This window comes from Pisolithus orientalis (genome assembly GCF_024613125.1).
Source record: "Pisolithus orientalis strain OTSU chromosome Unknown F5J12scaffold_7, whole genome shotgun sequence".
Taxonomy (NCBI): domain Eukaryota; kingdom Fungi; phylum Basidiomycota; class Agaricomycetes; order Boletales; family Pisolithaceae; genus Pisolithus; species Pisolithus orientalis.
In genome coordinates, this window is record NW_026260788.1 from 122,946 (window position 1) to 136,131 (window position 13,186).

Consider the following 13,186-nt stretch of genomic DNA (forward strand, 5'->3'; position numbering starts at 1 on the left):
GGAAGAAGTTCGGTCCTGTGGCCGAAACAGGGTAACCTCAGCATGCCACCACGGCAGGCATCGCAACGAAACCTGGGCGCAACACGAGACCTACATTTTTGATGCCCGCGACTTGCACGACCTCGACGCTACCAGGAGAACCGGCCCACGTCGTGAGGGCCTGTTGTTCATCCCAATGACATCGCGATGGTGAAAGATGGGTCCAGCTAGTGTGCAGAGTGGAATTGCGTCGATCGAAGGAATACAAGTCCTGTCGAGGACCCCCACTAGCGGCAGCGTATCTAGATCAACGCAAGCGGGGGTGTCTGAAACATCGGATGGACCCGGTTGATATCCACGCATCGATCGAGGACTGAGAACGATTCTGTGGAGGATAATTTGGGGATTATTGGCAGGAGATGATAATAAATGATTCCGTTAAGTCCGTTATATGTCAGGTCCCTCGATGACATCTTTTTTCGGCACACGGGATTATCCTGATCCCCTCTCCATCCATCCAGCCTCCCCCGCGTCTACCGGGTGACAGCCAGAGCTGCGATTGAGATGCGCTCCGTTGTCAGCCTGCGTCGACGTCGTCCCCGGCGGTGATGAGCATAGTATGAGTGTGTGACGCGTGACAGTCACGGGGTTGGTTGAGTGTGAGACTGTGTTTTCTCAGCGACGAGGTCAAGCCAGCAGCGATACTTACTGTCCCGTCGCCGTCGCCGTCGTCGGCAACGACAAGCCCACTTCAAGTCCCAGGTCTCTTCTACTGGAACGTCTTCCTTGTTCCGTCTTGATTTTTTTTCCCTTTTTTTTCTACGTAAAAACAAAGATTCTTTTGCCGAGTTTCGTCGCCTGGGAACAGCCTCGAGTGTAGGGTGTGTGTGGCCGCAACGAGTCGTTCCTTGCTTGGGCGGTAAGGTTGGTTTGGCAGACAGTCCAGTGCCACTAAGACGTCTGATTGTAAGTACGCCCATCAAATGGTCCCGCCGGGAATCCAAAATCTCAATGTTATCCTTTTTGCTTTTAGGCTCTCGTCCGTTTCTTATCGCTGATCCTTGCCCCGAATCGCTCCAGAAACGTAAGCACCCATTTCCTCCCTCCCCTGCCTCCTCCCCCCGCCCCGTTCCCCGCTGACCCCGTCCATGCAGCCCCCCTGCGCCCTCCCAGCAACCGGGTGGGCGCTAATAACGACCCCCCATCGGTGCGTGTCCGTGCTCACATCCTCTCTCTCCCTCCCCTCCGACAGGACCTCTACTAGACATCTCCATGAACACCTATCAAACACATCCTGGCACCCCACAGCAACCTTCCAGTCAATACCCGCTCTCCCCACTATCCCAACAAACTATGTCCTACTCGGGTGCCGGCATGGCCATGCACATGGCATCTCACAACATGGCCATGAACCCATCCTCCCCTCTCGACATGAACATCAACCCTTCAGCTAGTATGGGCATGAACCTGAACATGGGCCCTTCTAACATGCCCATGAACCTTGCCAACACAGCCTCCAACATGGTCAACCCCGCCTACTTGGCCATGCTTCACGCCCAGCAGAATTCAAACTCCATGAACGGCATGATGAACAAATATCCCTATCCATCCTATTTCAACCAGCCCCAGCAGCATGGTCAACAGTCTATGGGTCTACCGCACTCTCAAATGTCCAATATGGGTTCCCAGATGCACGCTTCTCACAATTCGAATAACGCTGCTTCCATGCAAAATGCCGGCCAGTCCATATCCCCGACGCAGCTCATGTCTGCCTCGCCATCGCAGTTCATGTCCGGTCCGTCCTCGCAACAACAGCCGCAATCGCACGCCCATTCTCTTAATTTAACCCCCGCTCAGCTACTCCAGCAGCAACAATCGGGCGCGATCAATCCCGCCTCTCTTGCAGGCGGTGCTGGCAACATGAGCATGGGTGGATTGAATTCCAACCTCGGTAACATGGGCGGTGGTATGAGTTTGGGCGTGAACATGGGTGGACTAGGAAACGTGCAGAATATGGGCAACAACGGAAACATGAACATGCAGGGAATGTCCAACATGGGCAGTGGTGGAATCGTTCCCAACCCGCGTATGAATATCCCTCCTAATGTCAACCCCATGCGCTTCGCGCAGATGACCCCTCATGAACGTCAGGCCTTCCAACGACACCAACATGCTGCAACTTTAGGCCATGGTCTCCCTTCCGATCGAGGGTTGAGTGCGACACCCAGTCAGTCCGGCCACGAACGTGGTCCTAGCTTGACACACGAGCGACCTCCAGGTCAACACGAGCGAGCCCAAAGCCTGACGTATGAGCGACAACCGAGTCAACAACCTCACGAGCGGGCTCCCAGCCAATCTCACGATCCTACTGCTTTGCCCGGCGAGCGTCCGTCATCATCGGCATCTGTCCGTTCGCATCATTCACATCATAACTTGGATGCTGTTGCGCCACATGCCATGATGGGCCCTCCTGGTTCACGGCCTGGCACAGCAAGCGGGACAATGCCCCAGCTTACGCGCATGAACTCCATGAACTTCAATTCTGCCATGGGCCCGATGCACATGTCGAGCGGTAGCGCGACCAACTTGAACCCAAATATGAACGCTATGAATGCACATTTGAACTCCCCCGCGACCATGATGTCGCAGATGAACCAACCGCCACATATGAACGCGGGGGTGACCATGAATCCCCAAATGACACAGATGGGCGTCGCAGGTGGGATGGGTATGCCAATGAACCGTCCACCAACAAGAACAGGTTCTGCCATGGGGTCACCAAAGCAATCCCAATCCCCGCGCATGAGCTTGAGCGCCGGTAGCCCGACACACATGGGCATGGCAAGTGGCGTCGGTGTGGCACCTGGAATGGGAGGTGTCACTGGTGGTTCAGGGATGAGTGCTATGAATGCTGGCGTCCAAGGTAACATGTCCTCTGGCATCGGCGGTGGCATGGGTAATAGTATGGGTGGCACAATGACCAGCGGAATGAGTGGAGTCGTGGGTGGTCCCATGAACACGGGCTTGGGTATGGGCATGAATGCTCAAGCGATGTCGGGTGTGCCCAACATGGCCGGTATGAGCGGAATGGGCAATATGGGTCCGATGAACATGAATGCCGTTGGCCCAGGTGGACTTGGGGGAGGGGGAATGATGGGAGGTGCTGCTGGAGGAATGATGGGGCCTCCTGTTATACCTCCGGCCATGCAACGACCAGAACGTGAACAGATGATGCAAGCACAGGTCCGTGAACAATCCGCGCCCCTGCAACGTGAAGCGGTAAGCGCGTTCATTTTTTTTGGTGCTTGCCTTGTTTGTTTCTGATCGTGATGGTGTTATGGGTCCGTTTTCGGCGTTAGAGCCGTCCGCCGAGCTCATCGGGCTCCTTCATTGGCCAGAATCTGGAGGGTACAAATGTTCCCAACATTCCTACCATGGGTTCAGGCATTCCGACAAACCTCGCTATACCCCGGCAGCCGTCCCAACCCCCGGTGCACTCTCACCAACAGTCTCCCCTCCGAAAGTTGCTACCTGGTCAAACGTCAATCGCTCCGGCTCGGAAACCTAACGAAATGGCTGTATCCACTGGCGCAAACTCAGTTGTTGCAGGGCCATCTGTGCAAGGCGCACCTGAAGGACACAAACTTCCTCCCCACCTCGCCGCTCTGAATCCCGCAGTCACCAAAATCACCTACATTCCCTACAAAGCCTCCAAAACTGACGACTCTGCAGACGGTGCTGAGGATGAGAAGAAGTCAGATGACGGGCCTTCCCAGCCGGAAGGAGATGAGTCTAAGGAAGCGAAGAAAGCACCTGTCAGGTTTGAAGACCCAGTCTTTACACTCACGCCCTTCGAGATTTCAACATTGAAGGAAGTCATGGCTCAGGACACCATTTATGAGGCTATATACCGCGCGAAACAGAACCGCATGTTGCATGAGATGCGCACAGCAGGTCCTGCTTCTCGTCCAGCGTGGTGGGACCGTGACTTTGCTCCGCATATAGGAGTCAACAGGCGGCCGGACAGATTCGATGTACGATACCCCAGACTGCACAAGAATGATGGTAGTACACTGAGGCGGAAAGGTGCAAGGAGAGAAGGCATTCGGATGTGAGTCTTTTTATACTCCATCCATCACACGTTATGCGCCCCGTGTTCATTTCCTGATCGGTGCTGATGTGTTCGATGGAAACGATAGACCCAGACGACTTCCACCCGAGTTGGCGGATCGTCCGGAACAACTGGTTCCGATCAGACTCGAATTTGATGTGGAACATCACAAGATGCGAGATACGTTCCTGTGGAATCTCAACGGTATGTGCCCTCTATTTCCTTCATTACACCTTGGAAACTAATCCGGGGTCCGTGTTCGTCTCAAGATCCGGTCATTACTCCGGAGATGTTTGCGCAGACCCTTGTCGAAGACTACTCGCTCTTGTCTAGTTATCACAGCGTAATCGTGAAGTCGATACAGGAACAATTGAGCGACTTCAAGGCCCACATGGTCGACATGGATTGGAAGGTACCACCTTCTGCCGTCGAGACGACCCAATCGGAAGATCCCAAGATAGAAGAGCTCGATGAGTCGGGGTTAGAAGATAAAGTTAACTGCGGAACTGTTGATAGGGTTGAGTGCTCTCTGGATAGTAATGGTGATAGCCCTATAATTGGTAAGGGGATTTTGGACGAAGAAGAGGTTCGGTGGTGGGAATCCTGGCGGAAACGCTGCAGGAAAGAGGCGTTTTCACGAAGTGCTACCTTGACTAACCGTCGAAAAAAACGCAAGGTCGCTACTGGTGCGGCTTCCAATTCGGAAATTTCCACTACCAAGGACGACAACGCGTCGCGTATGGTGGACGAATTTGAGCTCGATGAGAAGAAGATGCATGAAGATTTACGTATTTTGATCAAGGTGCGGTTCTCTCGGAAAGCTAGTCTGTCTCCTGACCTCATACATCATTTCATGCTAGCTCGACATCATCGTCGGCTCCGTGAAGTTGGATGACCAGTTCGAATGGGACCTTGAGAATGAGAATGCTTCTCCCGAACAATTTGCGGAAGTCTATGCGAAAGAACTAGGCCTGGGAGGCGAATTCCAGTGAGTCATCTGATATAATAATGGACGAAGGTACTCACCATGTTCCAGAACCGCTATTTCTCATTCCATACGAGAGCAGGTCCACGTATACCAGAAATCCCTCTTTCTCGTGGGTCATCCTGGGGGCGGGTCTCAGGTTCAAGATGAAGATCTTCGCATGGCTTTCTTGCCAAGCCTCACCTCTGGCACGAGATCCATGGATCAAGTGCAGTCCTATACACCCACACTCAACTATATGAGCGACGGCGAGATTGAACGCAGCGAGAGGGAGCGCGAGAAGGAACTGACCAAGAGACGGAAACGGAACACTCGTGGCCGGCGCGGCATTGCATTGCCCGATCGAGAGCCTAACAGAACGTACCGAACGCCAGCGATTGGCTTCCCAGAACTGGATGCTGCCACTTTGGCTCTGGCTGCCGCTGTGAATGCACCCACGTCGAGGCGTGCTGCGGCCGCTGCTGCATCACTGACAATTGCGAATATGGTGGCCTCGGAAAATGGAACACCTATTTTGCCTTTGCAATTGCCCCAACAGCAACCAACTCCTATGGTTACGGTGACCCCTGGCAAAGAGAAGAAGCCGAAGGGGCTTTTCAAGCCTCCATCATACCCGTCTTCTGTCCTCCGACCGCGTGCGCAAGTCAGTGCGCCGACGCCCTCCACTGCAGTCGAGTCCACTTCGATGTTGCCATCTTCTCTTCTAGACAAAGAACCCCCGCCTCCCGTTGTAAACCCTCCACCGCCAGACTCCAAAACCGCAGCTAAGAAGGCACGAGAGGCTGAAAGGGAAGCGAAGGAGAAGGAGCTTGCTGATGGTCAACACGCGAACGTCATCAATGGCGTATGGCACTGTTCGAACTGCGGCTGTCCTGAAAACATAGCCATAGGGAGGCGGAAAGGCCCTCTTGGCGATAAATCACAATGCGGTCCCTGCGGTACGTCTTGCAATTCTGTTCGTGCGGTGTTATTCTCACCTGCTACACAGGCAAGTTCTGGCATCGACATAGACGGTTACGCCCTGTCCAGTACAATCCTGACCCTGAGTATCATCTCAATCTCAGTAATGAGACCGATCAAACGAAGACCAATACCAAGAAACGAGGTCGTGCGCCAAATTCTGCTGCCGTGGCAGAAGGCAACGAAACGCCGAGTCGTCAAAAATCCGAAGCAGAAGCGCCACCACCCGTAACTTCGACTGTACTACCCTCAGAGGACGACAGACCAGTTTCTCCAGTGACCTCGGCTTCCAGCGGTGACGAGGCCCCTCTTGCGCAACAGTCGTTGAAGATTAACGGTACATCGCAACAACCAGCAACGTCATCACGTCCTGGCACACCAGACTCCCCGCGACCGCCGACCGATACCCAGCTAACGTCTCCTGGGGAGCCCAGGTCTGGTTCAGCAGCACCTCAACCCAATGGGTCGACCGTAAGTATCCTACCACATAGCACAAGCTTCAATTCAAAAGACGTGTGCACAGACCTTACCTCTGTGGCTTACTGTTGCGATGCATGATTTGCAAGCCAAGTATCCAGATGACAAATTTGAAGCGATCCTGCGCAAGCCTGCACCCAAGGCGCTTCCAGAGTGGAGAATCAAGTGTCTTGATTGTCCTGGAAAGGTGGATTGCGTTGTTTTGTATCCGGTTCCTCGTTTTATTGATCGATCATTTCGCATGCAGCTCTACAACCCTGGTCCCGGTGACACACTTTCCAATTATGAAGTGCATCTTAGGAATCGACAGCATCGTTCTCGGGTCAACAGTCGTGTCACTAGCTCTTTCGCATAGCTTTGTGTTGGTTTTGCAATGCTTTCTCTCTTCGTTCCAACTCTAGTTATTTACTCTGCATTGGTCTTGTGTCAACGTCATTTTTGTGCCTCTACTTTGTATATGCCTTATTATCCTGTTTATATGTGACACTAGCTTGTTCGGCTGTCAATCACTGTGTCCGAGCACTTCCGTCTGACGACCCCTTGAGTTGATTCGACTTCTCATCGTCTTGAGCCTGAGCTATTACTGCAATCCAATCATGACTGATATCGTTTGGAGACCCGGGGACCGGAAACCAAGACCGTCTCTGCTGAAAGGTGACGTGTATAGACCAGATATACTACAAATCATCGAAAAGACTATCAACGAGCTCAGTCCAGCGCTCCGGGAGCTCAGTCAAGACATCCTTGGTATATCGCTTTCGATCGCCACGAGCTACTGATTTGAATTTTTTATACGTCCCTCCTTTTCGCCAGATCACCCCGAACTGAAGTTCGAAGAAAGGTAATGGATTTCGTGCATTGATCATGAGTGATCTGACACCGCTCTGAGGGCAGGCACGCTCATGATGTGTACACTGCGTTTGTGGAGAAACAAGGTTTCGTGGTTCAAAGACATTACTTGCTAGAAACGGCTTGGGTCGCGACGTATTCACATGGCCAAGGCGGCCCCGTCCTCGGTGTAAACTCTGAAATGGACGCTCTCCCTGGGATCGGACATGCATGTGGACACAATCTCATTGGCATCGCAGGAGTGGCCATCGCTTGCGCTGCGAAAGCCGCGATGGAGAAACTGGGCATTGACGGGAAAGTCATTTTGTTGGGGACGCCTGGTGAGCCTGTGAGTTTCGCGGCCATTGATCGGACCGCCGATGCTATGCAGGAGAGGAGGGAGGATATGGCAAAGTCAAGTTATGGGAGAAGGGGGCATATAAAGAAATGGATGTCTGTCTCATGTAAGTCAAGTGTTCCGCGATTCTCGTGAGGTTGTAGGTATCATCCATGACTGCGTACGTCAGGTGTCATCCCGCTCCAGGTCCTCCACACTCCGTCAGCTTGAGTAGCTGCTTAGCGGTAGTCCGTCTGCAGGTCGATTTCGTTGGCCATACGTAAGATTTCCCGTTAAACCGCCCTGTACTGCCTGTCGTTCATGCCATTGATTGGGACAGTGCACACGCAGGCTTGAGCCCCTGGGAAGGTCAAAACGCACTGGATGCTGCCGTCCTTGCCTATACCAGCATCGGCCTTCTCCGCCAGCAGACGAAGCCAACACATCGGATTCATGGCATTTTCCAAGGGAAAGATTGGGCACCGAATAGTCAGCGTTTCGTCTCATATCTGCCAACGGCTTTTCGTAACGCGCGCGGTTTCTAGTCATCCCTGATAACTCTACGATGTAGTACGTGCTTCGCAAGTCCAGCAACGGTTCATCCTGATCTATGTACGTCGGCCAAAAGTTGGTATGTACGCGCGCCAACGACAAAGGAAGCTCTCGAGACTGCAGAGCGAGTCAAAGCTTGCTTTCAGTGTGTACAAGTTACTCCTCGCCAGTCGATTGTCGCCCATAACACCAAGTTTCCAGAGCCGCAGCCGTGGCTACCGGATGTAAAGTGACAATTGCTAAAGGATCTGTTGGAAACGAGCTGGTCCAAAATCCGGTCCTCGGCATGTTGAATTATCTCATATACTGTGCAGTGGACTCAATGCGAGCATTATTCTAGGTGCGGAACTCGCAGATGTCGTTTGCAAAAACTACGGGACGGTCGATTATGAGTGGGGTATTTCGAGCGCGTCAACAGATTTTGTCAGTGACTCTCATCCCTATCAACCTGCCCTGACTGATGCCATGCTCGGTAGGGAAATATCTCCTACCGCACGTAGCATTTGTTCAATTTTTATGATGTTGCATTGACACTTGTCCCAGTAATGCCTGGACTTCACCCGGGGTTCTGTTCGTCTACTTTTTTTTGCCTCCAAACGACACTTATTTACTATACCGTGTATATGATCACAGCTATACCAACCGTACCAAATGGAGGGAATCATACACCCGCATTCACGGAAGCTGCGGGGACGATCGAAGCTCATGAGGCATGTCTTGACATATCCAAGGCGCTAGCCGCCGTTGGTATGCGCGTGTTAACAGACAATACGTTCCTGTCGAATGTAAGTCTGACTCGCTAACTGGACGTGCTTATGAAGTGCTCACACTACGTAGGTCAAATCGGCCTTTGGGACAGCCAAAATGGCTAGAGGTGATTAAACAGGGAGAACGATTGTGGAAGAATGGAAGAAATGTCACGCAGCGGCATATGTGTATTACTGACCCGATTTGGGGTTGTACCTGAACGGAAAATTTGGATACATCGCACATACCAGACGACTCCAAGTCCACGGCGAAAATGACGTTCCTTCTCGCCGGTTTGTGAGCACGCGTGAGTGAGCATGCTAGCACCGCCTATGCCAACTACACAGCATCATACAATACATGTCAACTTTTTTGCGTTCCGAAGCCTTCGACCGTGAATATTGACCACATCTCGCGTAAGGAGGTCGATTGACTTGCACCACCTTCGCCTCTTGCCAGGAGTGGGCTTAAACACCACTGAATTGCAGGGATCCCGAAGGCTCCTTGTGGAAGGATAGTAGAACAAATGACTGCGGGTCATTTATGGGCAACCTGAGTAGAGATCGGTCACCCAATTGCCTCCCACATCATGGAGCGACACTGCATTAACGGGTGAACAACGAGCTTGCTGGAGCCAGCCATAAGGCTTGCACCACAAGCAGGACAAGTCATGGTTTGCAGTTGCTGAAACCACAAGGAAGGGGAAACGAAAGTATTACAAACTGATTGGATTGAGAGATCTCTCACAAGCACCATTTTCCATGAAGTATGATGACTCACTCTGTAACACTGATAAGTGTAGCACTTTTAACAGCATGACAACAAGAAAGATTCTTTGCTCTACTCAGGTTTCCAGACAATAGTGTCTTATGTTGAGGTAGGAAAGAAGTCCCTGTACAGTATGATACATGGCCTATTTTATAGGGTAGAGACCCAGGCATGAAATATGTCAGAGTAGCTAGGCTAAGTAGGATCAGAGAACAAATGAGAAAAGTCATAGATCTGTCACAAAGAAACCAACATCTTGTCACTCAGTCAACAGTGTCAGACCAAATCCTTACATTCCCCCCTCCAGGGTACAAAGTGAAGCTGCGACCGCGAAAACAGACGGTGCGGTCACGGCTGAGGCCTGTTCTCGGAGAGAAGGGTAGTTTCGGATCCGTCACGCTGTGACGGGGTCCTGACTCAGCCGTGACCGCACCGTCTGTTTTCGCGGTCGCAGCTTCACTTCTTACCATGCTCTTGTGGGCCGTATCATTGAGTTTAATTGCACCATGAGTGACGTCATTTGGAGGCCTGGGGATCAGAAACCACGACCACCCCTGCTAGGAGGTGACGTGTACAGACCAGATATACTACAAATCATCGAGAAGACTATCGACGAGCTCAGTCCGGCGCTCCGGGAACTCAGTCAAGACATCCTTGGTATATCACTTTCGATCGCCACGAGCTACTGATTTGAATCTTTTACACGTCCCTCCTTTTCATCAGATCACCCCGAACTGAAGTTCGAAGAAAGGTAATGGATTTCGTGTATTGATCATGAGTAATCTGACACCGCTCTGAGGTCAGACACGCCCATGATGTGTGCACCGCGTTTGTGGAGAAACAAGGCTTCGTGGTTCAAAGACATTACTTGCTAGAAACGGCTTGGGTCGCGACGTATTCACATGGTCAAGGCGGCCCCGTCCTCGGTGCAAACTCTGAAATGGACGCTCTCCCTGGGATCGGACATGCATGTGGACACAATCTCATTGGCATCGCAGGAGTGGCCATCGCTTGCGCTGCGAAAGCCGCGATGGAGAAACTGGGCATTGACAGGAAAGTCATTTTGTTGGGAACGCCTGGTGAGCCTGTGAGTTCCGCGGCCATTGATCGGACCACCGATGCTATGCAGGGGGGGAGGGAGGACATGGCAAAGTCAAGTTATGGGAGAAGGGGGCATATAAAGAAATGGATGTCTGTCTCATGTAAGTTAAGTGTCCCGCGACTCTCGTGAGGTTGTAAGTATCATCCATGACTGTGTACGTCAGGTGCCATCCAGCTCCGGGTCCACCGCACTCTGTCAGCTTGAGTAGTTGCTTAGCGGTAGTCCCTTTGCAGGTTGACTTCATTGGCCATACGTAAGATTTCCCGTTAAATCACCTTGTACTGTCTGTCGTTCATGCCATTGATTGGGACAGTGCACACGCAGGCTTGAGCCCCTGGGAAGGTCAAAACGCGCTGGATGCTGCTGTCCTTGCCTATACCAGCATCGGCCTTCTCCGCCAGCAGACGAAGCCAACGCATCGGATTCATGGCATTTTCCAAGGGAAGGATTGGGCACCGAATAGTCAGTGTTTCGTCTCATATCTGCCAGCGGCTTTTCGTAACATGCGCGGTTTCTAGTCATCCCTGATAACTCTACGATGTAGTACGTGCTCCGCGAGTCCAGCAAGCGTTCATCCTGATCTACGTCGGCCAAAAGTTGGCTATGTACGCGCACCAACGACAAAGGAAGCTCTCGAGACTGCAGAGCGAGTCAAAGCTTGCTTTCAGTATGTACAAATTACTCCTCGCTAATCGATTGTCGTCCATAACACCAAGTTTCCAGAGCCGCAGCCGTGGCTACCGGATGCAAAGTGACAATTGCCAAAGGATCTGTTGGCAACGAGCTGGTCCAAAATTCGGTGCTCGGCATGTTGCATTATCCCATAAGCTGTGCAACGGGCTCAATGCGAGCATTATTCTAGGCGCGGAACTCACAGATGTCATTTGCAAAAACTACGGGACGGTCGATTATGAGTGGGGTATTTCGAGCGCATCAACAGATTTTGTCAGTGATTCTCACCTCTGCCGACCTGCCCTAACTGATGCCATGCTCGGTAGGGAAATATCTCCTATCGCACGTAGCGTTAGCTCAACTTTTATGATGTTGCGTTGACACTTGTCCCAGTAATGCCTGGACTTCACCCGGGGTTCTGTTCGTCTACTTTTCTTGTCCTTCAAACAACACTTATTTACTATACCGTGTGTATGATCACAGCTATACCAACCGTGCCAAATGGAGGGAATCATACACCCGCATTCACGGAAGCTGCGGGGACGATCGAAGCTCACGAGGCATGTCTTGACGTATCCAAGGCACTGGCCGCCGTTGGTATGCGCGTGTTAACAGACGATACGTTCCTGTCGAATGCAAGTCTGACGTGCTCATGAAGTGCTCACGCTACGTAGGTCCAATCGGCGTTTGAGACAGCCAAAATGGCTAGAGGTGATAAAACAGAGAGAACGATTGTGCAAGAATGGAAGAAACGTCGCGCAGCGGCATATGTGTATTACTGACCCGATTTTGGGTTGTGCCTGAATGGAAAATTTGGATACATCGTACATACCAGACGACTCCAAGTCCACGGCGAAAATGACGTTCCTTCTCGCCGGTTTGTGAGCACCCGTGAGTGAGCCTGCTAGCACCCCCTATGCCAACTACACAGCATCATACAATACATGTCAACTTTTTTGCGTTCCGAAGCCTTCGACCGTGAATATTGACCACATCTCGCGTAAGGAGGTCGATTGACTTGCACCACCTTCGCATCTTACCGTTGAGCTCGCCAGGAGTGGGCTTAAACACCACTGAATTGCAGGGATCCCGAAGGTTCCTTGTGGAAGGATAGTAGAACAAATGGCTGCGGGTCATTTACGGGGAACCCAATTGTCTCACACATTACGGAGCGACACTGCATTAACGGGTGAACAACGAGCGTGCTGGAGCTAGACATATTGCACCACAAGCAGGACAAGTCATGGTTCGCAGTTGCCTTGAAACCACAACGAAGGGGAAAGGAAAGCGTCCGCCTCGTACGCAAGAAACTGGCTCACTCGTCGAGCTGATTAGCTGGGAAGCCGTCAGAGAAGTCAGTATTACAAGCCGATTGGATCGAGAGATCTCTCGCGAGCGCCATTTTCCATGAAGTATGACGACTCGCGCTTTCTCACGAGTTGTCCGTGTTGCGGAAGTCTTCTTTCAAAGCGGTCGATACCATCGTAGCTTGAAGGAACACCTTCACAGATGATAGGGAGGAAGATGACTGTTACTGGGACGCACGTGAAGGTTACGAGTACTCGTCGGAAATTTAAGTGAAAGCCCGGAGGATGGTACTACATGTGTGATGGGGTATGATAAGGACAATGATGACCGAGATGATAGTATGAGGTATCCAGACAGAAG

General features: G+C 51.9%; 4 protein-coding genes across 4 annotated transcripts; all 4 read left to right on the forward strand.

Moving 5' to 3' along the window:
• Window positions 1-1,134: 1,134 nt before the first annotated feature.
• On the forward strand, window positions 1,135-3,519 carry F5J12DRAFT_513020 (uncharacterized protein). Its single transcript, XM_051739794.1, has one exon. The coding sequence runs from the start codon at window positions 1,252-1,254 to the stop codon at window positions 3,301-3,303; it is 2,052 nt and encodes a 683-aa protein (XP_051602044.1). The 5' UTR covers window positions 1,135-1,251; the 3' UTR covers window positions 3,304-3,519.
• Window positions 3,360-6,998, forward strand: F5J12DRAFT_815186 (SNF5-domain-containing protein). Its single transcript, XM_051745021.1, has 9 exons — window positions 3,360-3,380; window positions 3,438-4,090; window positions 4,179-4,294; window positions 4,360-4,892; window positions 4,951-5,078; window positions 5,127-6,013; window positions 6,064-6,506; window positions 6,559-6,699; window positions 6,760-6,998. Exons 2-9 carry the CDS (start codon window positions 3,552-3,554, stop codon window positions 6,865-6,867), a joined length of 2,895 nt encoding a protein of 964 aa, XP_051602045.1. The 5' UTR covers window positions 3,360-3,380; window positions 3,438-3,551; the 3' UTR covers window positions 6,868-6,998.
• Window positions 6,989-9,365, forward strand: F5J12DRAFT_512954 (uncharacterized protein). The gene is made up of 13 exons (XM_051739793.1): window positions 6,989-7,259; window positions 7,326-7,353; window positions 7,407-7,681; window positions 7,732-7,804; window positions 7,868-7,957; window positions 8,018-8,166; window positions 8,223-8,247; window positions 8,306-8,374; window positions 8,431-8,513; window positions 8,570-8,652; window positions 8,706-8,721; window positions 8,863-9,014; window positions 9,067-9,365. The coding sequence occupies exons 1-13, from the start codon at window positions 7,109-7,111 to the stop codon at window positions 9,109-9,111; spliced, it is 1,239 nt and encodes a 412-aa protein (XP_051602046.1). The 5' UTR covers window positions 6,989-7,108; the 3' UTR covers window positions 9,112-9,365.
• An 885-nt stretch (window positions 9,366-10,250) lies between these two features.
• On the forward strand, window positions 10,251-12,174 carry F5J12DRAFT_890363 (uncharacterized protein; the record flags this gene model as incomplete). Its single annotated transcript, XM_051747403.1, has 9 exons — window positions 10,251-10,401; window positions 10,468-10,495; window positions 10,549-10,823; window positions 10,874-10,946; window positions 11,010-11,099; window positions 11,160-11,308; window positions 11,391-11,840; window positions 11,912-11,938; window positions 12,002-12,174. The coding sequence occupies 9 exons, from the start codon at window positions 10,251-10,253 to the stop codon at window positions 12,172-12,174; spliced, it is 1,416 nt and encodes a 471-aa protein (XP_051602047.1).
• Window positions 12,175-13,186: the final 1,012 nt, after the last annotated feature.